The sequence below is a fragment of the Andrographis paniculata genome, unplaced genomic scaffold (assembly GCF_009805555.1).
Source record: "Andrographis paniculata isolate CXL003 unplaced genomic scaffold, ASM980555v1 Contig77END, whole genome shotgun sequence".
NCBI lineage: Eukaryota > Viridiplantae > Streptophyta > Magnoliopsida > Lamiales > Acanthaceae > Andrographis > Andrographis paniculata.
In genome coordinates, this window is record NW_026137614.1 from 5,056,700 (window position 1) to 5,075,296 (window position 18,597).

The following is an 18,597-nucleotide window of genomic DNA, read 5'->3' on the forward strand; positions in this document are numbered from 1 at the left end:
AATGTATATTCTATTATTCTCATACATATTTTTTTGTTTTCTTAATAAAAATATATTAAAAGTCACATCAAACTATTATCAAAATAAGAATCAAACATACCTTACATTTTTCTTAAAACATTTTAGATTTACTTTTTATTTTTAATTTAAAGTATATTTAAAAAAAAAAAATCACTTATAAAAATTAAGAAAAAAAAAAAATCAACTATTTTTCACTAAAGATCAGTTAAAAAATATTCATGCATGTATTAGATGGTTAATCAAGATCCATTCCATATGGGATGATTTAATAGTACCAGTATGGGTTCAATCAATGTAAAAATAAAAATATATAAACAAATAAAGCATACTTGATGAACCTATGAAACAAAATGCTTGCGTGATGTAAGCAACTGCGAGTTCCTATGTTACAAAAAAAACAACTAAATCTACACACTAAAACAAGAACCATGGAACACGATAAAAGAAGATAAAAACAAACAAATAGACAAGTGGTAAAATTTAATCTAAGAGAAAGAAAGAAAACTTACCAGGCCTGTTTAGGAGCAGTAATAAGGCTCCGAAGACCTTGTAGAAAGATTAAAGAATCGACTTTTTTGCCAATCCCCGGCTTCATCATAAGCCAAAATTGCAGCTCTGTACATACTCGTTCCTGTAGTCGACGTACTTGGTCCAAAGTGGACGAAATTGGGGTATTGCAATGTCGAGCCACGGCTTCATATTCCCGTTGAAGTGTATGACGGCTGCATTCTTGATCTCATCCATGCTTATGCTCGGATTGTATCCCAGCCCCAAAACATGCCACGATTTGTTCAGTGGCTTTGTTGTTGAGTAGAATGTGATCAGCCCCGGAGGTAGCGTTCCTAACTTCCACAATGTCCGGTTCTCATTCTGCAAAAGATCATGTATTATTCAATGCTCGAATCCTTACAAGAATTCGACGTAGAAATGTTAAGATGAGACATCAGATATCCATGATTTTCGTTGTAGAAAATTTTGATAATATTCAACCAAACGAGATAGCTTGTTATATAATGATACTTCCCCTGTCCGCTAACAATAGAACATTTTTCTATTTAGGACGTTCAAAATATTCTAGCGTTTTACATAGAAGTATCAAAATACAAGCATCAGATATTCGACGATTTACATTATAGAAAAAATTGAAATTTAGCTAATATTAAGCAAACATGATCGATCGAGTCTCCAATTGAAGCTGGTTATATAATAATACTCCTTCCGTCCACTAACAATAGAACATTTTACTATTTAGAATGTCGACAAACAATAGACACGTCCTACAATATTAATAAAATTTCTTATCATTATAACTAAAGGTATTTTATTATTACACGTTTATACATTACGTGGTTAAATCTAAAATACTATTATTCATTAATCAGCTTGCAAATAATAAATGTGTATATATACTTAAATGATGGATGAAATAACATATACATCTACATTGTTCTAACAGAGTAGGTCTTAATTTTTTGTTGTCGAAATCAACAATATTCAATCATGGTATCAAGATAATTTGAAGAATTTTTTTGTGACAAAAACGCTAGGTTAGTGAATCCAGCAATTCTAATGCTAAATAATGAAATTGTAATCAGAGTGGACAAAAATTAAAGAACATGTTCTATTGAAGCTAAAACTGAGTAAGAAATTGTTTTTACCATATTCTGCCAGTAGTGGTATTCTTTGGTGCAGTCCTGTCTCCTCCAAGCGTCCAAATCGAAGAAATTCATCCCATAAGCCCAAGCACATGCCTTGGGACTGAATCTGGATTTGATCAAAGGGTGTGAGAAGTTCATGTATTGTGCATAGCGATGAAACGATCCGAAACATGTCTCCACAGCCGCGTTCACTTTTCCATCCATATCCATATCCCAAAGCTCGGTGAGATCTTTCTGGACCACTATGTCATCATCCAAGAACAAAATCTTGTGCAGGTTTGGGTACATTTCAGGCAGATAGAATCTGAGATGATTTAGTATTGACAGATACTTTGGGTTCCTGAACTTCATGTTCGTGGCGTCCTTTGTTGCATTTTCAAGCTTATTCTCAAAGTAGAACTGCAGCAGCTTGGCGGACTCAATCTGTTTCAGCACCGGCACATAAGAAGAATTGAGAAATTTGAAATCCTCAACAGCCTTTATTTCGATATGAGCACCTCTGTAGTCCCTCATCTTGAACATCACCTGCATAGTTCCGAGATTCATCTTATCGGTCACCACATGAAACACATGCTTCCGTGGCTCCTTTGCATTTTCCACTGCAGAGTTAACCACAACCGAAGCAGCAATTACGTTATCAGAGAAAATTGCATAATGGTACAGATTCGGATCCTCGATTTCAGGCTTGGGGAGAATTCCTTCATCTGTGTACTTCTCAGGATTCGCAATTCGCTCTTCCATCAATCTTAAAGCTAAGCAATGCAAGCTCTTCGGAATCGATTTGGCAGCAATCAAGCTTGCAAAAGCACCTTGTCGTTTCAATTTCGACAATTGTTCGTTCAAGGAAAAGATTGTGTCCTTCAATTTATGTATCTTCAGCTGATTATCGTATGATTCTTTTGCCTCAGAAATCACTGCCCTTGTGAGCTTAATTTGGTCCTTCACCTCCTTCTCGAACTGTCTGAGAACAGATTCATCAATTAATTTTGAATCCGAATCATGTAATACCTTATACTTGGAGCTTAATTCAGTGAGATTTTGAGAGAGATAAGAGAATCTCCTCAGGAGCTTCGAGTTTTCGAGCTTGAGTTTCCGAGCATAGGAAGCATAAGCCAAAGCTAAATTTCTGTGATCCTCTGCTTGTTTACGAACTTGATAGATCCTTGACTTGATTGGATCAGATTTCAACGCCAGCATTGATCTCCGAGAAGATCCATAAACACTGCTATGAGAAAAAACCTAAAATCATAGACAAACGAAATGCAAAATTTTCAACAACTTCCGCGAGCATTAATTGATTGTATAGATCACCATAAATACAACATTCATTGCAGCAAAACAGCACATAATTATTCCAATAGAAAAACCTTGCATATGCTATAAAATTATAAATGCATTTGAAAATGAACTATATCCTTTTTCGTTCGAGCATTAATCATCCTATAAGAAACTGATAAAGTGATAGACAATCCAAAAACCACACAGGAGAAAAAAATTCAAACAGAATAAACAAATACAACCAGCAACAACACTTACGATGTCGCCGTCGGCGGAGCCGGCGGGAGAAAGGAGAAACGAGACAGTCATGAAAACCGAAACTATGACGGCCAGGAAACCGACGAAGAATCTGACAGTATAGATGGAGCAGCGCCATGGACGTCCGGCTACTCTAACAGACGCAGTGTTCCGGCGACCTCTAACCGAATTCAAAGCCATTTCCGCTCTGAGTTTGAGAGTGTTCCGTGTGACTCGAGAGAGAATGAGAGAGGCAGCCATGAATTTCTGTAACCGTTGTTTGCAGCAATTGGTTGTACGGTAGAAAACAAAGGGGGAGGGTTACAAATTGTCTCAAATGTACAACTTCCGAAGCGGTTGCCCAATATTATTATCTTTATATATATAAAGTTTTTGTGCCGTTTACGTTGCGCAGATATTAAAGGTACGGATTTTTTTGGGGAAAAAAACAAAACGTAAAACAAAATTAGGGATACGTGTTTTTTTTGTTTTAGTTATGTATTTGTTTTTGCATTTAAATAGTATTTTCTTCCTTCATTTTAAAAATATCGTTTTTTTTTTTTTTACGAAATTTAATAAATGCTCCCTCTGTCCCATATACTATGTCACATTGCCGTCCACGTTACATCTTATTTTCCTTTTTTAAAAAATGATTACATATTTATCTCATTTTAAATTTTTTAATTTATTTTTTAATTTTAATTAAACTAATTAGTTATCTTAATCTTAATTTATAATGATTTATATTATATCGGAAAATTTTTATATTGCCGACAATATCAAATAATTATCGAAATATAAAATTCTATATCAAAATAATTTATCGAAATAAATTCGATAATCTCAAAGATTTTATCGAAATAAATTGGATAATCAATATTAATTTATCGAAATAATTCGATAATCTCAATAATTATAATAAATTTAATCACGACAATTTTTTATTGAAATAAATTCAATAATCAATATTTTTTTATCGAAATTTTTATCGAAATAAATATAATAATCAATTTATTAAAATAATTTTTACAAACACAATAATTTTATGAAATTTAATAATTTTATCGAAATAAATTCGATAATCAATTTATCAAAAATAAATTTGATCATCACAATAATTTTATCGAAATAAATTTGATAATCACAGTAATTTTATCGAAATAAAGTTGATAATCACAGTAACTTTATCGAAATAAATTCGATAATCACGCCGAGTCGAGATAGAACATCTTTCCGTAAAAACGAATACGCCCCGGTAATGCCTCCGGTTTGTGGCGTAACATTACCAAAGATATAACGATATTCATCTCCGAATTAAGTGACACCTCAATATTTCGGAGCTCCAGCGAACTAAAATAAGGGGACTTAAGCTATGTCGGGAAGCTAGGCAAATATAGATTCCGAAGCTTGCCGGAAAATGTGTGCAAGGCACTCCACCCCTTGGAGTTTAAATACTGAGTCGAAACCGTCGGCTTTTAATGGTAGGTAACCGTCGGCCATAATTTTGATAACGTCCGACAATGAATATCATATTTAATTCCGGTCATAAACACCGGTCATCAATATATTATTTGAATTTTAAATTTAAAATAATTAATTATCATATATGCATATAATTATCACACTATCGTAACCACCATGCAACTCACATGCATTTTAACTCACTGAATAATCGGTTCCGAAAATTATGAATTTAATTTAAAATTGAATTCCATGGATTAAATAATTAACTGATTTTCCTACCTAAAAATTATTTTCACTAATATATTTTTAATTATCTACTAATTACACCTCTTTTAAAATACCGTGAATACATGGAGATTTAATTGTTATTACAATTGAAGTCCAACCCATTATGGGTAGAGGAGAGTGAGGTAAAAGAAGTGGTAATAATGATTAATATTCATTCATTACTCTTAAATATCCACTTTTAGTTGGTAGGAGAAAAAGGTTGTATGGGTCCACTTGCGATTTTTTTAAAAATCTTAAAATAAAATTTAAAGAAATAATAATAATATATAAAATAATTATTGACGAATAATATTAGCATTTTTAAAAAATATATAAGTTGGTTTGATTTTGATTTAAATTTAGAGCATTGATATAGTAATTTTTAACTGTATAAATTGAATATTGTTATTTTGTGTTTAAAAAATTAATCAAACAATAAGTAAAGGTATCAATAATTTCCAACTGAAATTTCAATAGCAACATAGCATAGCATAGCATAGCATGTGCCCCCCAACCTAATAATTATGCCAACTTTACCCTCTCAAAAGAATCCCAAGCAACAATACAATTTTTTATTTTATTACTGTATATATATTTTTATATTTTATTAAAAATATGTTCTCTTTTGTTAATATACACTAATTATATTAAATTATTATACAAACATAAATACAATCAGATATACATAGGAATTTTTTTGGTGTGTATGTTTGTTTTAAATTTTCATTATTTTCTAAAATTACTTTTAGGTATAAGTCTCTCTCAATAGAAATATATGATTTTATTCAGCAAAAGTAGTATATTAAAATATATAATTCCTCTCTTAAAAGTTTATTTATTTTTTCAAAAAATATTACAGTGTCTTTGGTTTGTAGTTTATAGTTTTTAATTTTAATTTTAATTTATTTGTTTTCTTAGGTAAAATATGATGTTTTATATATAAATTTTGATATATTTTTATTGAATGACAAGATTGCATGATAATTTTAAAAAATAATGAAAAAGAACTTTGATGCAATAATAAATTATCCTTTTCATCTTATGTTATTTTGATTTTGTTTTGACGTAATAATGTTATTAAATTTGGTTAGACTATATATGGATTAAGGATACGCTATTATATGTTGTGTTAAAAGCAGTCATGCGTTAGAAATTCACATTTTATATATTATTTTCATATATTTTATGAATAGAGTAAATAATATTATTATAGTATTTTGTTTGATTTATTTTAATGTTTATCTTTTATATTTATATTATATTAATATAAATTTTATATTCTAGATTTGTATATTATATTGCAGTATTATTAACACCATACTAAATAATTTTATTCTAACACGAGTTTTGAAGTCAGATAAGCATGCTTGTTTTTTTTTTTTTTTTTTTTTTTTTGTATATTCTTTCCAATATTTTTATTATTTACTTAAATAATTTTCTTTCAAAAATACTACACCATAATTTATTTTCTATACACGTTTAGTTATTATTTTTATTTTTAAAAGAAGCAAGATAAAATACAAAACAAAAATAAAAGCATAGAAATACACATACTAAAATATTTATTTATTTTTATTATGATAAAAGTAATTAATATAAATTATTATTTTCACAAAAAGTTTAGAGCCCACACGATCGAAGGGACCAACACGTGTGAAAATTGAAGATGAACTAACAAAAGGACCAAAAAGGTACAAGTGAAGTGGTCGTGGGATGTCCATCTCTATCATGTTTATTGATACCTTCTCAAAATATAAGTTGATATAAAATTTCATTATAGAAACAAAATTGATATGATATTTTTTAAAAAATAAAAAATAAAAAATTACTGGTTAATAATTTTAAAAATTTATAAATAAAAATAAAATATTAAATTTAATAATTTTGGTATATTGAAAAAAAAATGCAAAAACTCATGGCCAAAAACCTAAGCTAAGCTAAGACTATAGTTGCAAAAATCATCATCATCATCGTCTTCATCATCATCAAACTGGTTATTTCCTCAAATCATGATCAGAAGCAGTAAGAACATATTTACCTGTTGGGAGAAATTTGTTGGGGGAAGAAACTAATATCTATCTCCAGTGTTGTGCACTTTCTTGCTGTGTTTGGTGATCTGATGCAACCATCCAAGTCCTTTAATGGCCTTTGTGATCTTCACTAGATTAGGTCTTCCCATCCCCAAATTCATCTTCCCTGTCGACAGCTTCAGCGCCTGCAAACAGCACAGCTGTCCATCATCATCAATGTCTTCCTGTTCATCTTCTTCTTTCTTAAATTGCCTCCTGCTGTTGTAATAGCTTTCGGCTTCCTTCTTGTTTTTGTCCTTCTTTGATTCTCTTTTAGGTTTAGCTGTCGCCGATTTGCTCGAATCCATCTCATACGCCTCCCATAGCGAATCCATTCCTTCGCCTCCACCGACACTGTGCCGCTCCTCGAATAACTTGCACGCCAGAGTCCTCTTCCATTCCTTCTCCTTCCTCATCGATCCGGATGTCGCCAGGCTGTAGTGATCCGACGCCGGAGAGCTTCCGTTGGTAGATTTCGAATTTGAATTTGAATTCCATCCTTCGTCTTCACAGAGGTAGTCAGATGTAGAACCAGCAATCGTTTGAGAATGAGCTCTGACTAAGGAATTGGAACTGTTCTGGTTCGAATCGCCATTGGAGGAGCTACTACGAACTTTAACAGAAGCTGCCTCGGATCCATTCGCCTCTGGTAATTCTGCCTTTCGTTTTTCAACAACTTTATTGGCATTTGTGCACTTTACCTGCATCGAGTTTTTCTTCTCTTCCACACTGGACGCCATTCGCTCGAACTGATCTAATATCTTCAGGAAATTCTCCAACCTCTTTTCTTCAATTTTAGCACAAGGTTTTTCCGATTTGTTGCAAGTAATTGAGTCTGATTCCACCGCCAAGCCTTCATTTCCATCGCCGTGATCTGAAACCTCCGAAATATGCGCCGACGGACCTTCAACTGGACTCTCCTCCAAAACTTCAGCAATGGACGAACCAAACAGCATCTCAAACAATCCAAACTCCTGAAAACTCTTAAATTCCTCGCTCCGATCATACATTTCTCCCCGGTGCAGTCTATCCGCAACTGACTCATACAAAACCGCCAAATAACCAACTCTGCAGCCATCCAACCCACCAGAGAATTCCTCATCCACAAAACCAACGCAAACCGCCGCCAAAACGAGCAAACTGGTGACAAACAGAGGGTATAGAAACGCCAGAAGCTTCAGAACATACGGAAGCAGGAAAACCAAGTAGCAAAAGTAGAGCAGGCGCGAGCGCACGAAGGAACACACGAAAATCAAGTCGGACACCAAATGATCGACCAAATGCGCCTCCGAAACACAAATTCCGGCCATGATGCTCAGCTAGGGTTTATCGGAGAGGAAATTGAAGAGGAAAACTGAAGGAGAAGTGGAGAAGGAGAGCAGAATCGCAGCAGAGCATGAAGCGCAGTGATGGCGGCGTGACTGAAGGCTGTGAAGAAGAGTGAGAATAATAATTATTCTCTGTATTAAAATTATTAATAAATTTAATGTCAGATATGGTCTAACTAACTAATAAAAGCATAACAATCAAAGGACAAAAAAGTAAATAAATAAATAAAATAAAATAAAAATAAAGATGATATTATGTAAAAATACACTCATTATATTTTGCCACGAGTTTTAACATTATTTTTTTAACAAGAAAAATAATATATAATTAAAAAATATAAAAATATATAAATTTTAATTTAAAACTAAACATACTTCCTCTTTTTTTAATATAATAATCTTGTTTACCATTTTTCTCGTTCCAAAATAATAGTTTTATTTCATAAATAATCTTATTACTATAAAACTATTCATATTTTTTCATTTTTATTACACAATTGTCATTACTTTTTATATTAATACACAAGGACAAAAAATATTTTATTCATATTTTTTACCAATTACCAACTTAATATCAATATTTATTAAATTTCGTACCCAATTCAATTAAGAGATAGGATGAATATATATGTTTTAGATAAATAAATAAAAAGGTAAGTATATTTTTTTTATGATAGAAAACACTATTTTGTTTTATCTGAACCAATCAATAATTACCACGTGTATAATGATTTGTATATTTCCTACTCACATACCTATTTTATTCCAATTTATTTCTCTTAATTTTATTTGTCAATATTTTATTTTATATTTTATTTTATTTTTGTATTATTATCATTAATAAAATTATCATAACAAAAGAATAAGGGGAAAATAATTAAAGATTTTATTGAAATTATTCGGTTTAAAAAATCTGCGAAAAAAAAAAACGGACAAATAAATTGATATCGAATATATAGAGTATTAATTGAACATATTATATTTATATAGGGTATTTAGTGATTTTTTTAATTGTTTTATTTTAATAGTAATTTTAGTACGATATTTTATATAAAAAATATATATATTGTTATATAGGATTGTGATAATTGAATATTTAGAATGGGAGGGAGTAAAATGTTTTGTTTATTTGTTCTCGTTAGGGTCTATTTGGTTTTAATTTTAGTTTTTTTTTTTCTTGAATTTTACATTTGTGTTTGAATTTAATGATATTTAATTTGATGTAATATTATATTAAATAAAATAGTATATTTTTATTAAAAATAATTAATAATTTATTTGGTTATGTTTTAAAATTAATTTGAAATAAAATATTAATTTAAAATTTCGTCTAAATAGTATTTTTTATATAAAAAATAATATATTTTATTTAAAAATAATACAAAATAAATAGTAGTAATCTTAAATTAAAATAACAATATTTAATAATATTTTTTATTGATAATTGTAACAACTAAACAGTAATAAATAAATAAAGGTCATGTTAAATACACCCAAATTGATTTTATATTAGAACAGGAGATTATTTCTTTTAGTTTTATTCGTTTATGATGATACCCTTTTAAGCATCTGTGAAGAAATCATCATCACATCTCATACGTACCATAATATCTATATATATATTTGAAAATAAAAATAAAAAATAAAATAAAATAGTAATAAACATATTTAGTATGTAAAGACAAGTTTGACTATTCTGGCAGACCATATATCCAAATGTATGCATTATGTTTTTCTAAGGTAATTATAGCAATGATGAAAAATTTTACAGCTTGTCTCAATCACAAAAATTAAATTTTAAAACATAAAACTTTGAAATCCTTTGTTGTTTAAAAACTGCATCAGGTTAATCCTCTTCTATTATTAGTTAACGATAATTTTGTAGTCATAAAAATTTCTAAATTACTTTCGAAGTTAAAGTACATACAAAATAATCGCGATTAACTAACAACGTAAAGGAGTTAGATGCATAATTCCTAAAACTACAAGAGACAAGAGAATCTAAAGCAATTTTTACAAATGAATTTTATACCAAAATAAATGAGATTGAAGTTTAGGAAATACTATCTCCATTTCATCTACTATATCCGTTTTTTTTTATTAATATATTTTTAATTATTTATTAATTATATATCTTTTAAATTTTCGTATATAGAGTAAAATAGACATGATATCCTGGAGATGAGGAGAACATAAGAGAGGAGGGTGATTGATGGTGAAATTTAAAGGGCCATTGAAAAAGAGTTAATAGAATAAATAGAATTATTCACATGGGAAACCACTCAAGTGCCACTCAATTGCAATTGCACACCAACCATTTACCACCCCACCCACCCCTCCTCACCTCTTTATGGACTTTCGCTTCCAAAGCCTTTTCCAAATCTAGGGACCCTCCAATGTCCCCTCTATCTATCACCATTTTTATTTATTTTCTTCTACTTTTTTCTTATGAATATGATCATTATGATCTTGTGGGAGCATTCTCTCTTGAGCCCACATTTTCTATTTACCCATTTCTAAACTGCCCATGTGAGAAAGACCATTACACACTGACACATACACTCTCTACTTCACAAGACTTGTCTTGAAACAAAAGTCACATGAATCTATATATACACACAAGATGGGTATTTACAACACATTATTAAACTACAACCAAGAAATGAAAAAACATGATTGCAGTGGTTATGTATAGTGCTAAAAGACAGATAAATAATAATAATAACAATAATAATAGAGCAGCGACAGACACCCCACAGATGAATCATTTATAATCTTCCTTTAGTTTCATTCAATTTCTATGTTGTATAAACATAGTCAGACAGATACATTACCAAACACACAAAAGGTAGCTCACTCATTATCACATAAACCAAGAACTACGGCTCTTTTTTCTATTTCTTTAAACTCTGGTTATGATACAGTACTATTCAATAAATTTGTGATTTTAAAACCATTAATTCTAAACTTTTTCTATTCTCACAAACATGATTTGTTCATATATGGATACTTAGGCTATGGTCACAGTGGGACAAATAGTACATGAGATACATATGAATTGATAACATATGACAATAATTCATATAACATATGCTACAATTGATTTCAGCACAAGAGATATATTCATTAAGCACACCCGTAAAGAATGAATTTTAAGCACATTGTTTCAATTAAAATAACATATGCTATCTATATATTTTTATTACGTTGATTAGGGCAGTTACATTCTTGGATATCTTTGTTGCCATGCTACATTATCAAAGAATCAACAATCATGTTCATATGGTATAATTTGCAATAATCCATGTTCAATTTCAACTTCCAAGTTCAAACCACAGAAATTCTCATTTCAAAACATTTCATAATGATTTTTCAACATAAAGGCTTATTACCACTATCATTTTATTGTTGTAGTTCTTCTTCTTCTTCCCCAAGACAACTCTCATCAATCACTATGGACAAGAAACACATACAATTTTCTAGCAGATTAGATCAAACAGTACTGACTCTGGAACATGAGTTGCATTTAACAATAAGAGTAACCACATACACAAATAGGAAATTAAAATTTTAAAATTTTCGAGATTTTGACTAAAAAATGAATCAACATCTGAAATCGCCATAGCCGCTAATAACAGAATATCAAAAATAGCATAAACGCTAAACATTCTCACACAGCATATGTTCTATTGCGAAGCTCAAACATCAATTGCGCAGTTGGATTACACATTCAAATAAGCAACCAAAACCTATTGTTCGAAATGAAACAAGGCCAGATCAGATAGGCGAAAAATTCCAGATGTAACTTGCGTTACCCAATAATTTTGATGGCGTCCATATATCGGAAACCCTAATTTCTTCGTCTAATCTCGATCCGATAAGCCCTAATTGTCCTGCGGAATTCTTTGCCTTCGTCTAATCTCGATCCGTAAATGCATGATCTGTAACTTAATATGGGCAAACTATTGGGCTTAATCGAGTGGGCTTTTCTTTAAAAGAATTCATGACCCAAAGTCACAATCCACCTGGATTTAATATATATTTTTCAAAGATATAAAAAATTAATATCATCTTCTATTAATTTGTATAAAAAAATTATAAAAATATAAAAATATTTTTAATATTATATACAATGTTGTAAAAATTAGATTTTACTCTTGCATATGAAGTACTGTAACTTACCCAAAAACTATACAAATTCAAAAAAAAATTGTTAGTACAAAAATAAGATTCAATTGACAAACAAACAGGTCGTTAAATAATACGTGGCCGGCGGCTTATTCAGCCAATACCGACGTTTACATCTGTCTCCGACAGCCAATCACTGCTTGCCATCTCAGCACGTCAATTATTGGCTTCGAATCCCGATCCACCTTGCATAAAACTTATGGTTGTGTTTTTGTAGGAAATTTTGGGGAAACTTGAGTTTGATACTGATTATTTTGATTTTAATTTTGAAATAAGTTTGAATTTTGATGTTTATTTTAAGTTTGAGTTTGGTCAGAGTTTGAAAATTTTTATCAATTTAATGGGTATAAATATAATAATATAAATGTATATTAATTTGTATAATTTAATTATAAATTTATATTATATTTATATATTTTTTTTTAAATTTTTATTTATTTATATTATAAATTTTTTTATTATTTACAAAATAATATATATTTTATTAAATTATAATTTTTATAATTCTTTTATATTTATAATAATAATAAAATAAAGACAGACAGCGGACCCCTCTAGTCCAATTTTAGGCTGAATCACTATGCAAATTGAGCTGGACTGCAATTGTGATCCAGCCCAAAACTAGGCCGGAGAAACAGACTCATAGATACTGTTACATAAATTAGTTTTGGACTTTTTTTTAAATAATAAAAAATGAGTATTTAATGTGATAAATACTGGTCATATGTTATACTTCATCTTTTGAGATAATAATATACTTTTTCCGTCCAATCGTACCACGTACACGCTTGTCGTTTTTGTCCGTCCTGCATATCATGTCCATGTTGTCGTTTTTGTCCGTCCCACGTACCATATCACTTTTATTTTTTGAAAAATGATTACACACTTTAATATCATTTTAAACTTTTAAATTTTTTTTTTAAAATTTTAATTAAACTAATTGGTTATCTTAATCTTAATTTATAATTATTTATATTATCGGATAATTAATTTCACTAATACATTCTTAATTATCTACTAATTACACCCCTCCTAAAATACCGCGTCTACCGTGTAGCAGACACCGTATGTGAGACTGAGGGAGTAGTATTCTATTGGTCTCATGTAATTTGAATGTGATTATTGCCTAAGTAAAGTATAATTATTAAGTAATTAAAATATATTAATAAAATAATTATAGATTAAGATTAAGATAATTAAATAATTATAAATTAAGATTAAAATAATTAAATAATTAAATTAAGATTAAAAATATTATAAAATTTAAAATTTGATTAAAACTTATAATTATATTTCAAAAAAGAAAATGACAAATTATGTTAGATGGATGAAAATAAAAAATATGAACAAATTATGTGAAAAATACGAAAAAAAAAAAATAAAAACAAATTATGTAGAATAGAATGAGCAATACATTTGAATGTTTGTAATAAATTAAAAATAATATTCTCGTTGTTTCATCTTATATGTTCAATTTCGATAGAAAAATTTAAATAAGACATAATTAATAAATAATTAAAAAATATGTTAATACAAAGTATATTATATTCTTTTACTTTTCTTACAATACAAATATACATCATATATTAAAATCCGTGCTAAAAAATAAATCTATTTTACCAAAGGGAAGGACTATTATAATAATTATTTGAGTTAATAAGTTTTTGGTCTTCTATATTGTCGATTGTGATTTGTATTAGTTGACTTTTTAAAAAATGGAATAAATTAAGAAATTGTATTAATTCGATAAACAAATTAAATAAGTAATTAGAATTTTATATTATTATTACTTTGATGATTTAAACAGATAACAAATAATATATATTTAAAAATTTCATATTTAATTATTATATATATATATTTTTTAACATAGATTTTGATACAATGTAGAAACAATGCATTTTTATAGGATTTGTACGTTGAACAGTAAAAAAAAATTACAAATTTTATCCAGATTTTAAATGAAACATATATTCATATAAGATTTTCATTCAAAATTTAAATTTAAGTATAAGAATTATTGAATTGTTAACGGTAACTATTTTTATATTCAATATTTAATTAATAATACTTACTTATTCTGTGTAATTATGATATTTAATAACGTTAGTAAAATAGTGCAAACTAATAAACGTGTCAGATTATTTTATTTTTGATATAAGAAATCAACATAGAAGGGTAATAATGTAATTCGAAGGACTTATATTTGACAAGTAAAGGGTATCATTGTAATTTGAGACTTGCATTATTCCATGAAGTTGTGACTTATCGCCAACCTATCGGTATAATAAATGCCGTAGATTCCACAATAAGGGCATTTTAGTCAATCCACGAAATACCCGAAAATTGCATTTGGACTTGGGCCATTTAATGTAGTAGGCTCTACAACGAGGGCATTTACGTCATTTCAGAACGCCCGCCATTAGAGCTCGGGGAACAAAGCTTCCCTGAGGGCATTCACGTCCTTCAAAATCCTCCATAGATAATTCCATCAACCAGCAGTGCAGTGATGAGTGTATCGACTGTCGTCGTCCTCAGTCCCCACCTCCATAGATAAATCCTCTCATCTTTCTCTCTCATTTTGAAATTTATTAGTAACAGTTACAAAAGGTGGTGGTAGATGCATGAGTAAAACACCAACTACCTGTATATCACACGAATCGCCATCCTATTAGCCTCTCCTCTTTCCGTAATCCAAAAATTGTTGGAGCTTCGATTGGTTTTCTTCGCCTCGGTTACCACGCACCATCCGCAACGACTTTTATCCTCCGAAGGTAATCGCCATTAGAAATAATACTGAAATTATAAACAGTTTATCAGAATGCCTTCGATTATGGCGATTTTTGTGTGATTTTTATTTTTTTATTTTTTTTCAAATCTGATTGCAATTGCTATTTCTGTGCGCTTTTGATTATTTCTAGGTTATTGTTTATCCTTTGCCTCCATGAAAGGTGGTAGGTTGGTGGTGGAGTTGACTTCGAAATTTCTGGAAATTTTGGATAAATTAATTTGGGCATTTTTGTAGGCTTGATGAGAATACTTCTCTATGTTTATGTTTGATGAGTTTTATTTTGAATTTATCTCTTCGAACTGTTCTTATCGCCATGTTTGGGATTTGATTGTTTGTGTGATTTTTGGATTGAGTTTAAATTTGTTGATTGGATCATTGGGAAAGAAGTTTGGATTGTGCATGAAGTTCTTCGCGTAAAAAAGCTTTGGTGATTTAGTGTGAAGGAATCACTGACAATGTAGGATTTGGAGAGGGTCTTAATTCTTGATTTTGTGGATTTTTTTCGAGTGTTTTCTGAAGTTAGGATTGAGGTTTTTATGGTTTGTATGTTGCATTGAGAATGGCATTGGTTTGTTGATCTTCGGTTATAAATATGTTGTCAAGAAGTTTTGTTTTAGGAATTTTGGAGAATAGGATTGTTGTCGTGTTTCGTGATTTGAGGTCTTGTCAGTGTTGTGTATTTTGTGTGAAGGAGTAGTTTGTTAAGGTTGCCTTTGTTTGGACAATGTGGGATTCGGAGAGGATCTTAATTCTCGATTTTGTCGAATTCTCAAGTGTTTTGTTTGTGCTGCTAAAGTTAGGATTGAGATCTTTATTGTTTGTCAATATTCCGCTATAAATATGATGTCATGAAGTTTGGGTATTTAGATATGTTTTGGAAGTGTTTTGAAGTTTTGAAAAATTTGGAAATAATAATAAGTAATCGAAAAAAAAGGTATTTGAGCTTACGTAAATAGGTATTGTATATGATACTTTGATAGAAAATAGATTACGATGTAATATTTTAAATGAAAATAGATATTGAATGTTATAAATAGTGTCAAAAGTTTTAGGCAGAGCCTTTGGTTTTGTTGCCCCCAAATACGCTCAATAAAATAGAGATAATCAAACAGCACGAACATAAGCACAAACAGACAGGTTTTAAGGATGTTGGAGAGTATGATTGTCGTCGTTTCTTATCCGTCTTATCCGAAGTTTTGACATGTTTTGTGTATTTTAGGATTGAGATAGCAAGGGAGCGATGGTGAGTATTCGAAGGCGCCGGCTTCTAACAACATGTTCAGGTAAGCTCATTACAGTTTGTTGTGTTGTCATTTTCGCTGTAGTATATGTTGTAATTACATCCGTATCTCTTACATAAATTCCGTAGGACAAAATTCTTTGCTGGTGCCACATCCGCTGACATTCAACAATGGATGCGCTCCCGTGGTCAATAAAGCTTCTGGTGTTTGTCCTCTGCCTTTAAATGACAGTTTGAAGCCAAAAGAAGTAAGCTGCGATTTCGGACATAGGCATTTGCGCGCCTCTCATTAATGTCACGGCCTTCTTTCAGACATGACCGATAAACTGTCTTAACATTATTCAAATGCCGAGTTTGTTATTACTAATATTTTCTCTTTTTCTACGGCGCTAGAAAACCACTACAGAAATGGCGCCGGGCTCGTCAAGCGTGTCTGCATTTAGTCCATCGAAAGAGCATTGCTTCCAGTCGTTCCCTGGTTTGGACATTCGATGTTTCTTGAATATATCTACATACGGACATGCTTATTTCTTTCGGGATTTGTCTTAAAAACTCGGTGTCTATGTTTTTGCACTGTATTTGATTTGATTCATCTATGTTTTTGTCGAAGAGGTTAAACGTAGAAAGCAACACAGGAGGAAGCACGTCGACAACCAAGAACCGTGCATCATGCGAGGGGTCTATTTCAAGAACTTGAAATGGCAGGCTGCCATTAAAGTCGACAAGAAACAGATCCATTTGGGTACCGTTAGCTCTCAAGAAGAGGCTGCGCGATTATACGACAGGTACTACTATATCAAATGTGCGACATTTTTCTTGGTTATTGGCAAAATTTCTTATAGCCTACTGGTGGTTTGAAAAGTCTACACTATACTCATTTATAATTTAGAAACTGCTTGAGCCTCCATCTTATTTTAGAAAATATTCTACAGAATCTACTAGAAATTGGACTAGGTTTCCCGTGTTTAAAAAACATTGCTTTAGAAATTGTGTGAGACTTGCTCGTACTTTATAAAATATTGCACAAAATCTCTTAAAAATTATGTGAGACTTTTATATTTTAAAAAATATTACACAGAATCTGTTAGACATATTTTTTGTGAGTTTTTAAGTATATTTTTACTATTTAAATTCTTTTTTCCTTTCAAAATATCAAAGAAAAAAAATTATTTATTTATTTTTATATTATATTACAAATCTATTTTATATTCAAAACATATCAAATAATTATACAATTTTAAATTTTTACTATTTAAAAATCCAAAAAACTCACAAACAAACACACCCTGTGTGAAACTTCCTCGTATTTTAGAAAATATTGTACATAACCACCTAGAAATTACGTAAGACTTCCTTGTGTTTTAAAAAACATAGCAAAGAAAATTTGTCGTGTTTTAGGGATTGTGTGCAAGGTTTTAAAACCACTAGAGAGCCTCGTGCAGGTTTTAAATAACAAGTAAAAATTATACCGACTTTTCAAACTACAAATATGTTTTCTTTTAGTGTATTGAAAGAGAATCCAATTGCGCAGGGCTGCATTCATGTGTGGGAGGGAGCCGAACTTCGAACTTTCTATGGAGGAAAAGGAGGAGCTTCGAAAAATTAAGTGGGACGAGTTTTTAGCCATTACTCGATCAGCCATCACCAGCAAGAGTAAGCTACATAAATGTTCGATTGTGTATGATCAGCCACACTCTGTCTTTTTCTCCATTTCTGAATTTTGAATCTGCAGAAAGCCATAGACGAGCTGGAGTAGGTTTGCGTGGAAAAGTCGAGGACCATGAATGGGAGGTCGAGGAAGCACAGAATGGTTCTTCAGTCTCGGAGGATGATGAAGCCGCTGCATGGTGATGCCCTCTCAACTTCTCGGCAAGATTTTTAGTTTGATGGATTTGTCGTATATTCTCTTCGTTTATAACAAAAGATACCGAATCTTGTTAGAACATAATGTTGGTTCGCATAAAAGTGTATTTGTCGATGTGACCTTATAGAAGCAAATAGTGTTTTTCATATTGTTCATATATATTTGAACTATGATTTCATCTAAAAGTATAAA

General features: G+C 30.5%; 3 protein-coding genes across 3 annotated transcripts; 1 reads left to right on the forward strand and 2 right to left on the reverse strand.

Moving 5' to 3' along the window:
* Positions 1–354: 354 nt before the first annotated feature.
* LOC127266687 (galacturonosyltransferase 8-like) lies at positions 355–3,578 on the reverse strand. The gene is made up of 3 exons (XM_051297031.1): positions 3,216–3,578; positions 1,680–2,918; positions 355–891 (listed from the first exon to the last, which is right to left on the reverse strand). The coding sequence occupies exons 1-3, from the start codon at positions 3,453–3,455 to the stop codon at positions 616–618; spliced, it is 1,755 nt and encodes a 584-aa protein (XP_051152988.1). The 5' UTR covers positions 3,456–3,578; the 3' UTR covers positions 355–615.
* Positions 3,579–6,799: 3,221 nt separating this feature from the next.
* On the reverse strand, positions 6,800–8,417 carry LOC127266708 (uncharacterized). Its single transcript, XM_051297065.1, has one exon. It carries the CDS (start codon positions 8,302–8,304, stop codon positions 6,994–6,996), a length of 1,311 nt encoding a protein of 436 aa, XP_051153022.1. The 5' UTR covers positions 8,305–8,417; the 3' UTR covers positions 6,800–6,993.
* A 6,553-nt stretch (positions 8,418–14,970) lies between these two features.
* LOC127266728 (ethylene-responsive transcription factor-like protein At4g13040) lies at positions 14,971–18,575 on the forward strand. Its single transcript, XM_051297087.1, has 7 exons — positions 14,971–15,284; positions 16,521–16,584; positions 16,671–16,789; positions 16,935–17,019; positions 17,152–17,326; positions 18,073–18,194; positions 18,274–18,575. Exons 2-7 carry the CDS (start codon positions 16,542–16,544, stop codon positions 18,390–18,392), a joined length of 663 nt encoding a protein of 220 aa, XP_051153044.1. The 5' UTR covers positions 14,971–15,284; positions 16,521–16,541; the 3' UTR covers positions 18,393–18,575.
* The last annotated feature ends 22 nt before the right edge of the window (positions 18,576–18,597 follow it).

Bases quoted from the DNA above. Each gene is read 5' to 3' on its own strand.
- LOC127266708 (XM_051297065.1), bottom strand. From the start codon at position 8,304: ATGGCCGGAATTTGTGTTTCGGAGGCGCATTTGGTCGATCATTTGGTG.
- LOC127266687 (XM_051297031.1), bottom strand. From the start codon at position 3,455: ATGGCTGCCTCTCTCATTCTCTCTCGAGTCACACGGAACACTCTCAAA. The intron at 2,919-3,215 runs GTAAGTGTTGTT...CTATGATTTTAG, and splicing joins GCTCCGCCGACGGCGACATC to GTTTTTTCTCATAGCAGTGT. The intron at 892-1,679 runs GTAAAAACAATT...GATCTTTTGCAG, and splicing joins ACCACTACTGGCAGAATATG to AATGAGAACCGGACATTGTG.
- LOC127266728 (XM_051297087.1), top strand. From the start codon at position 16,542: ATGGTGAGTATTCGAAGGCGCCGGCTTCTAACAACATGTTCAG. The intron at 16,790-16,934 runs GTAAGCTGCGAT...CTACGGCGCTAG, and splicing joins ACAGTTTGAAGCCAAAAGAA to AAAACCACTACAGAAATGGC. The intron at 17,327-18,072 runs GTACTACTATAT...CCAATTGCGCAG, and splicing joins GCTGCGCGATTATACGACAG to GGCTGCATTCATGTGTGGGA.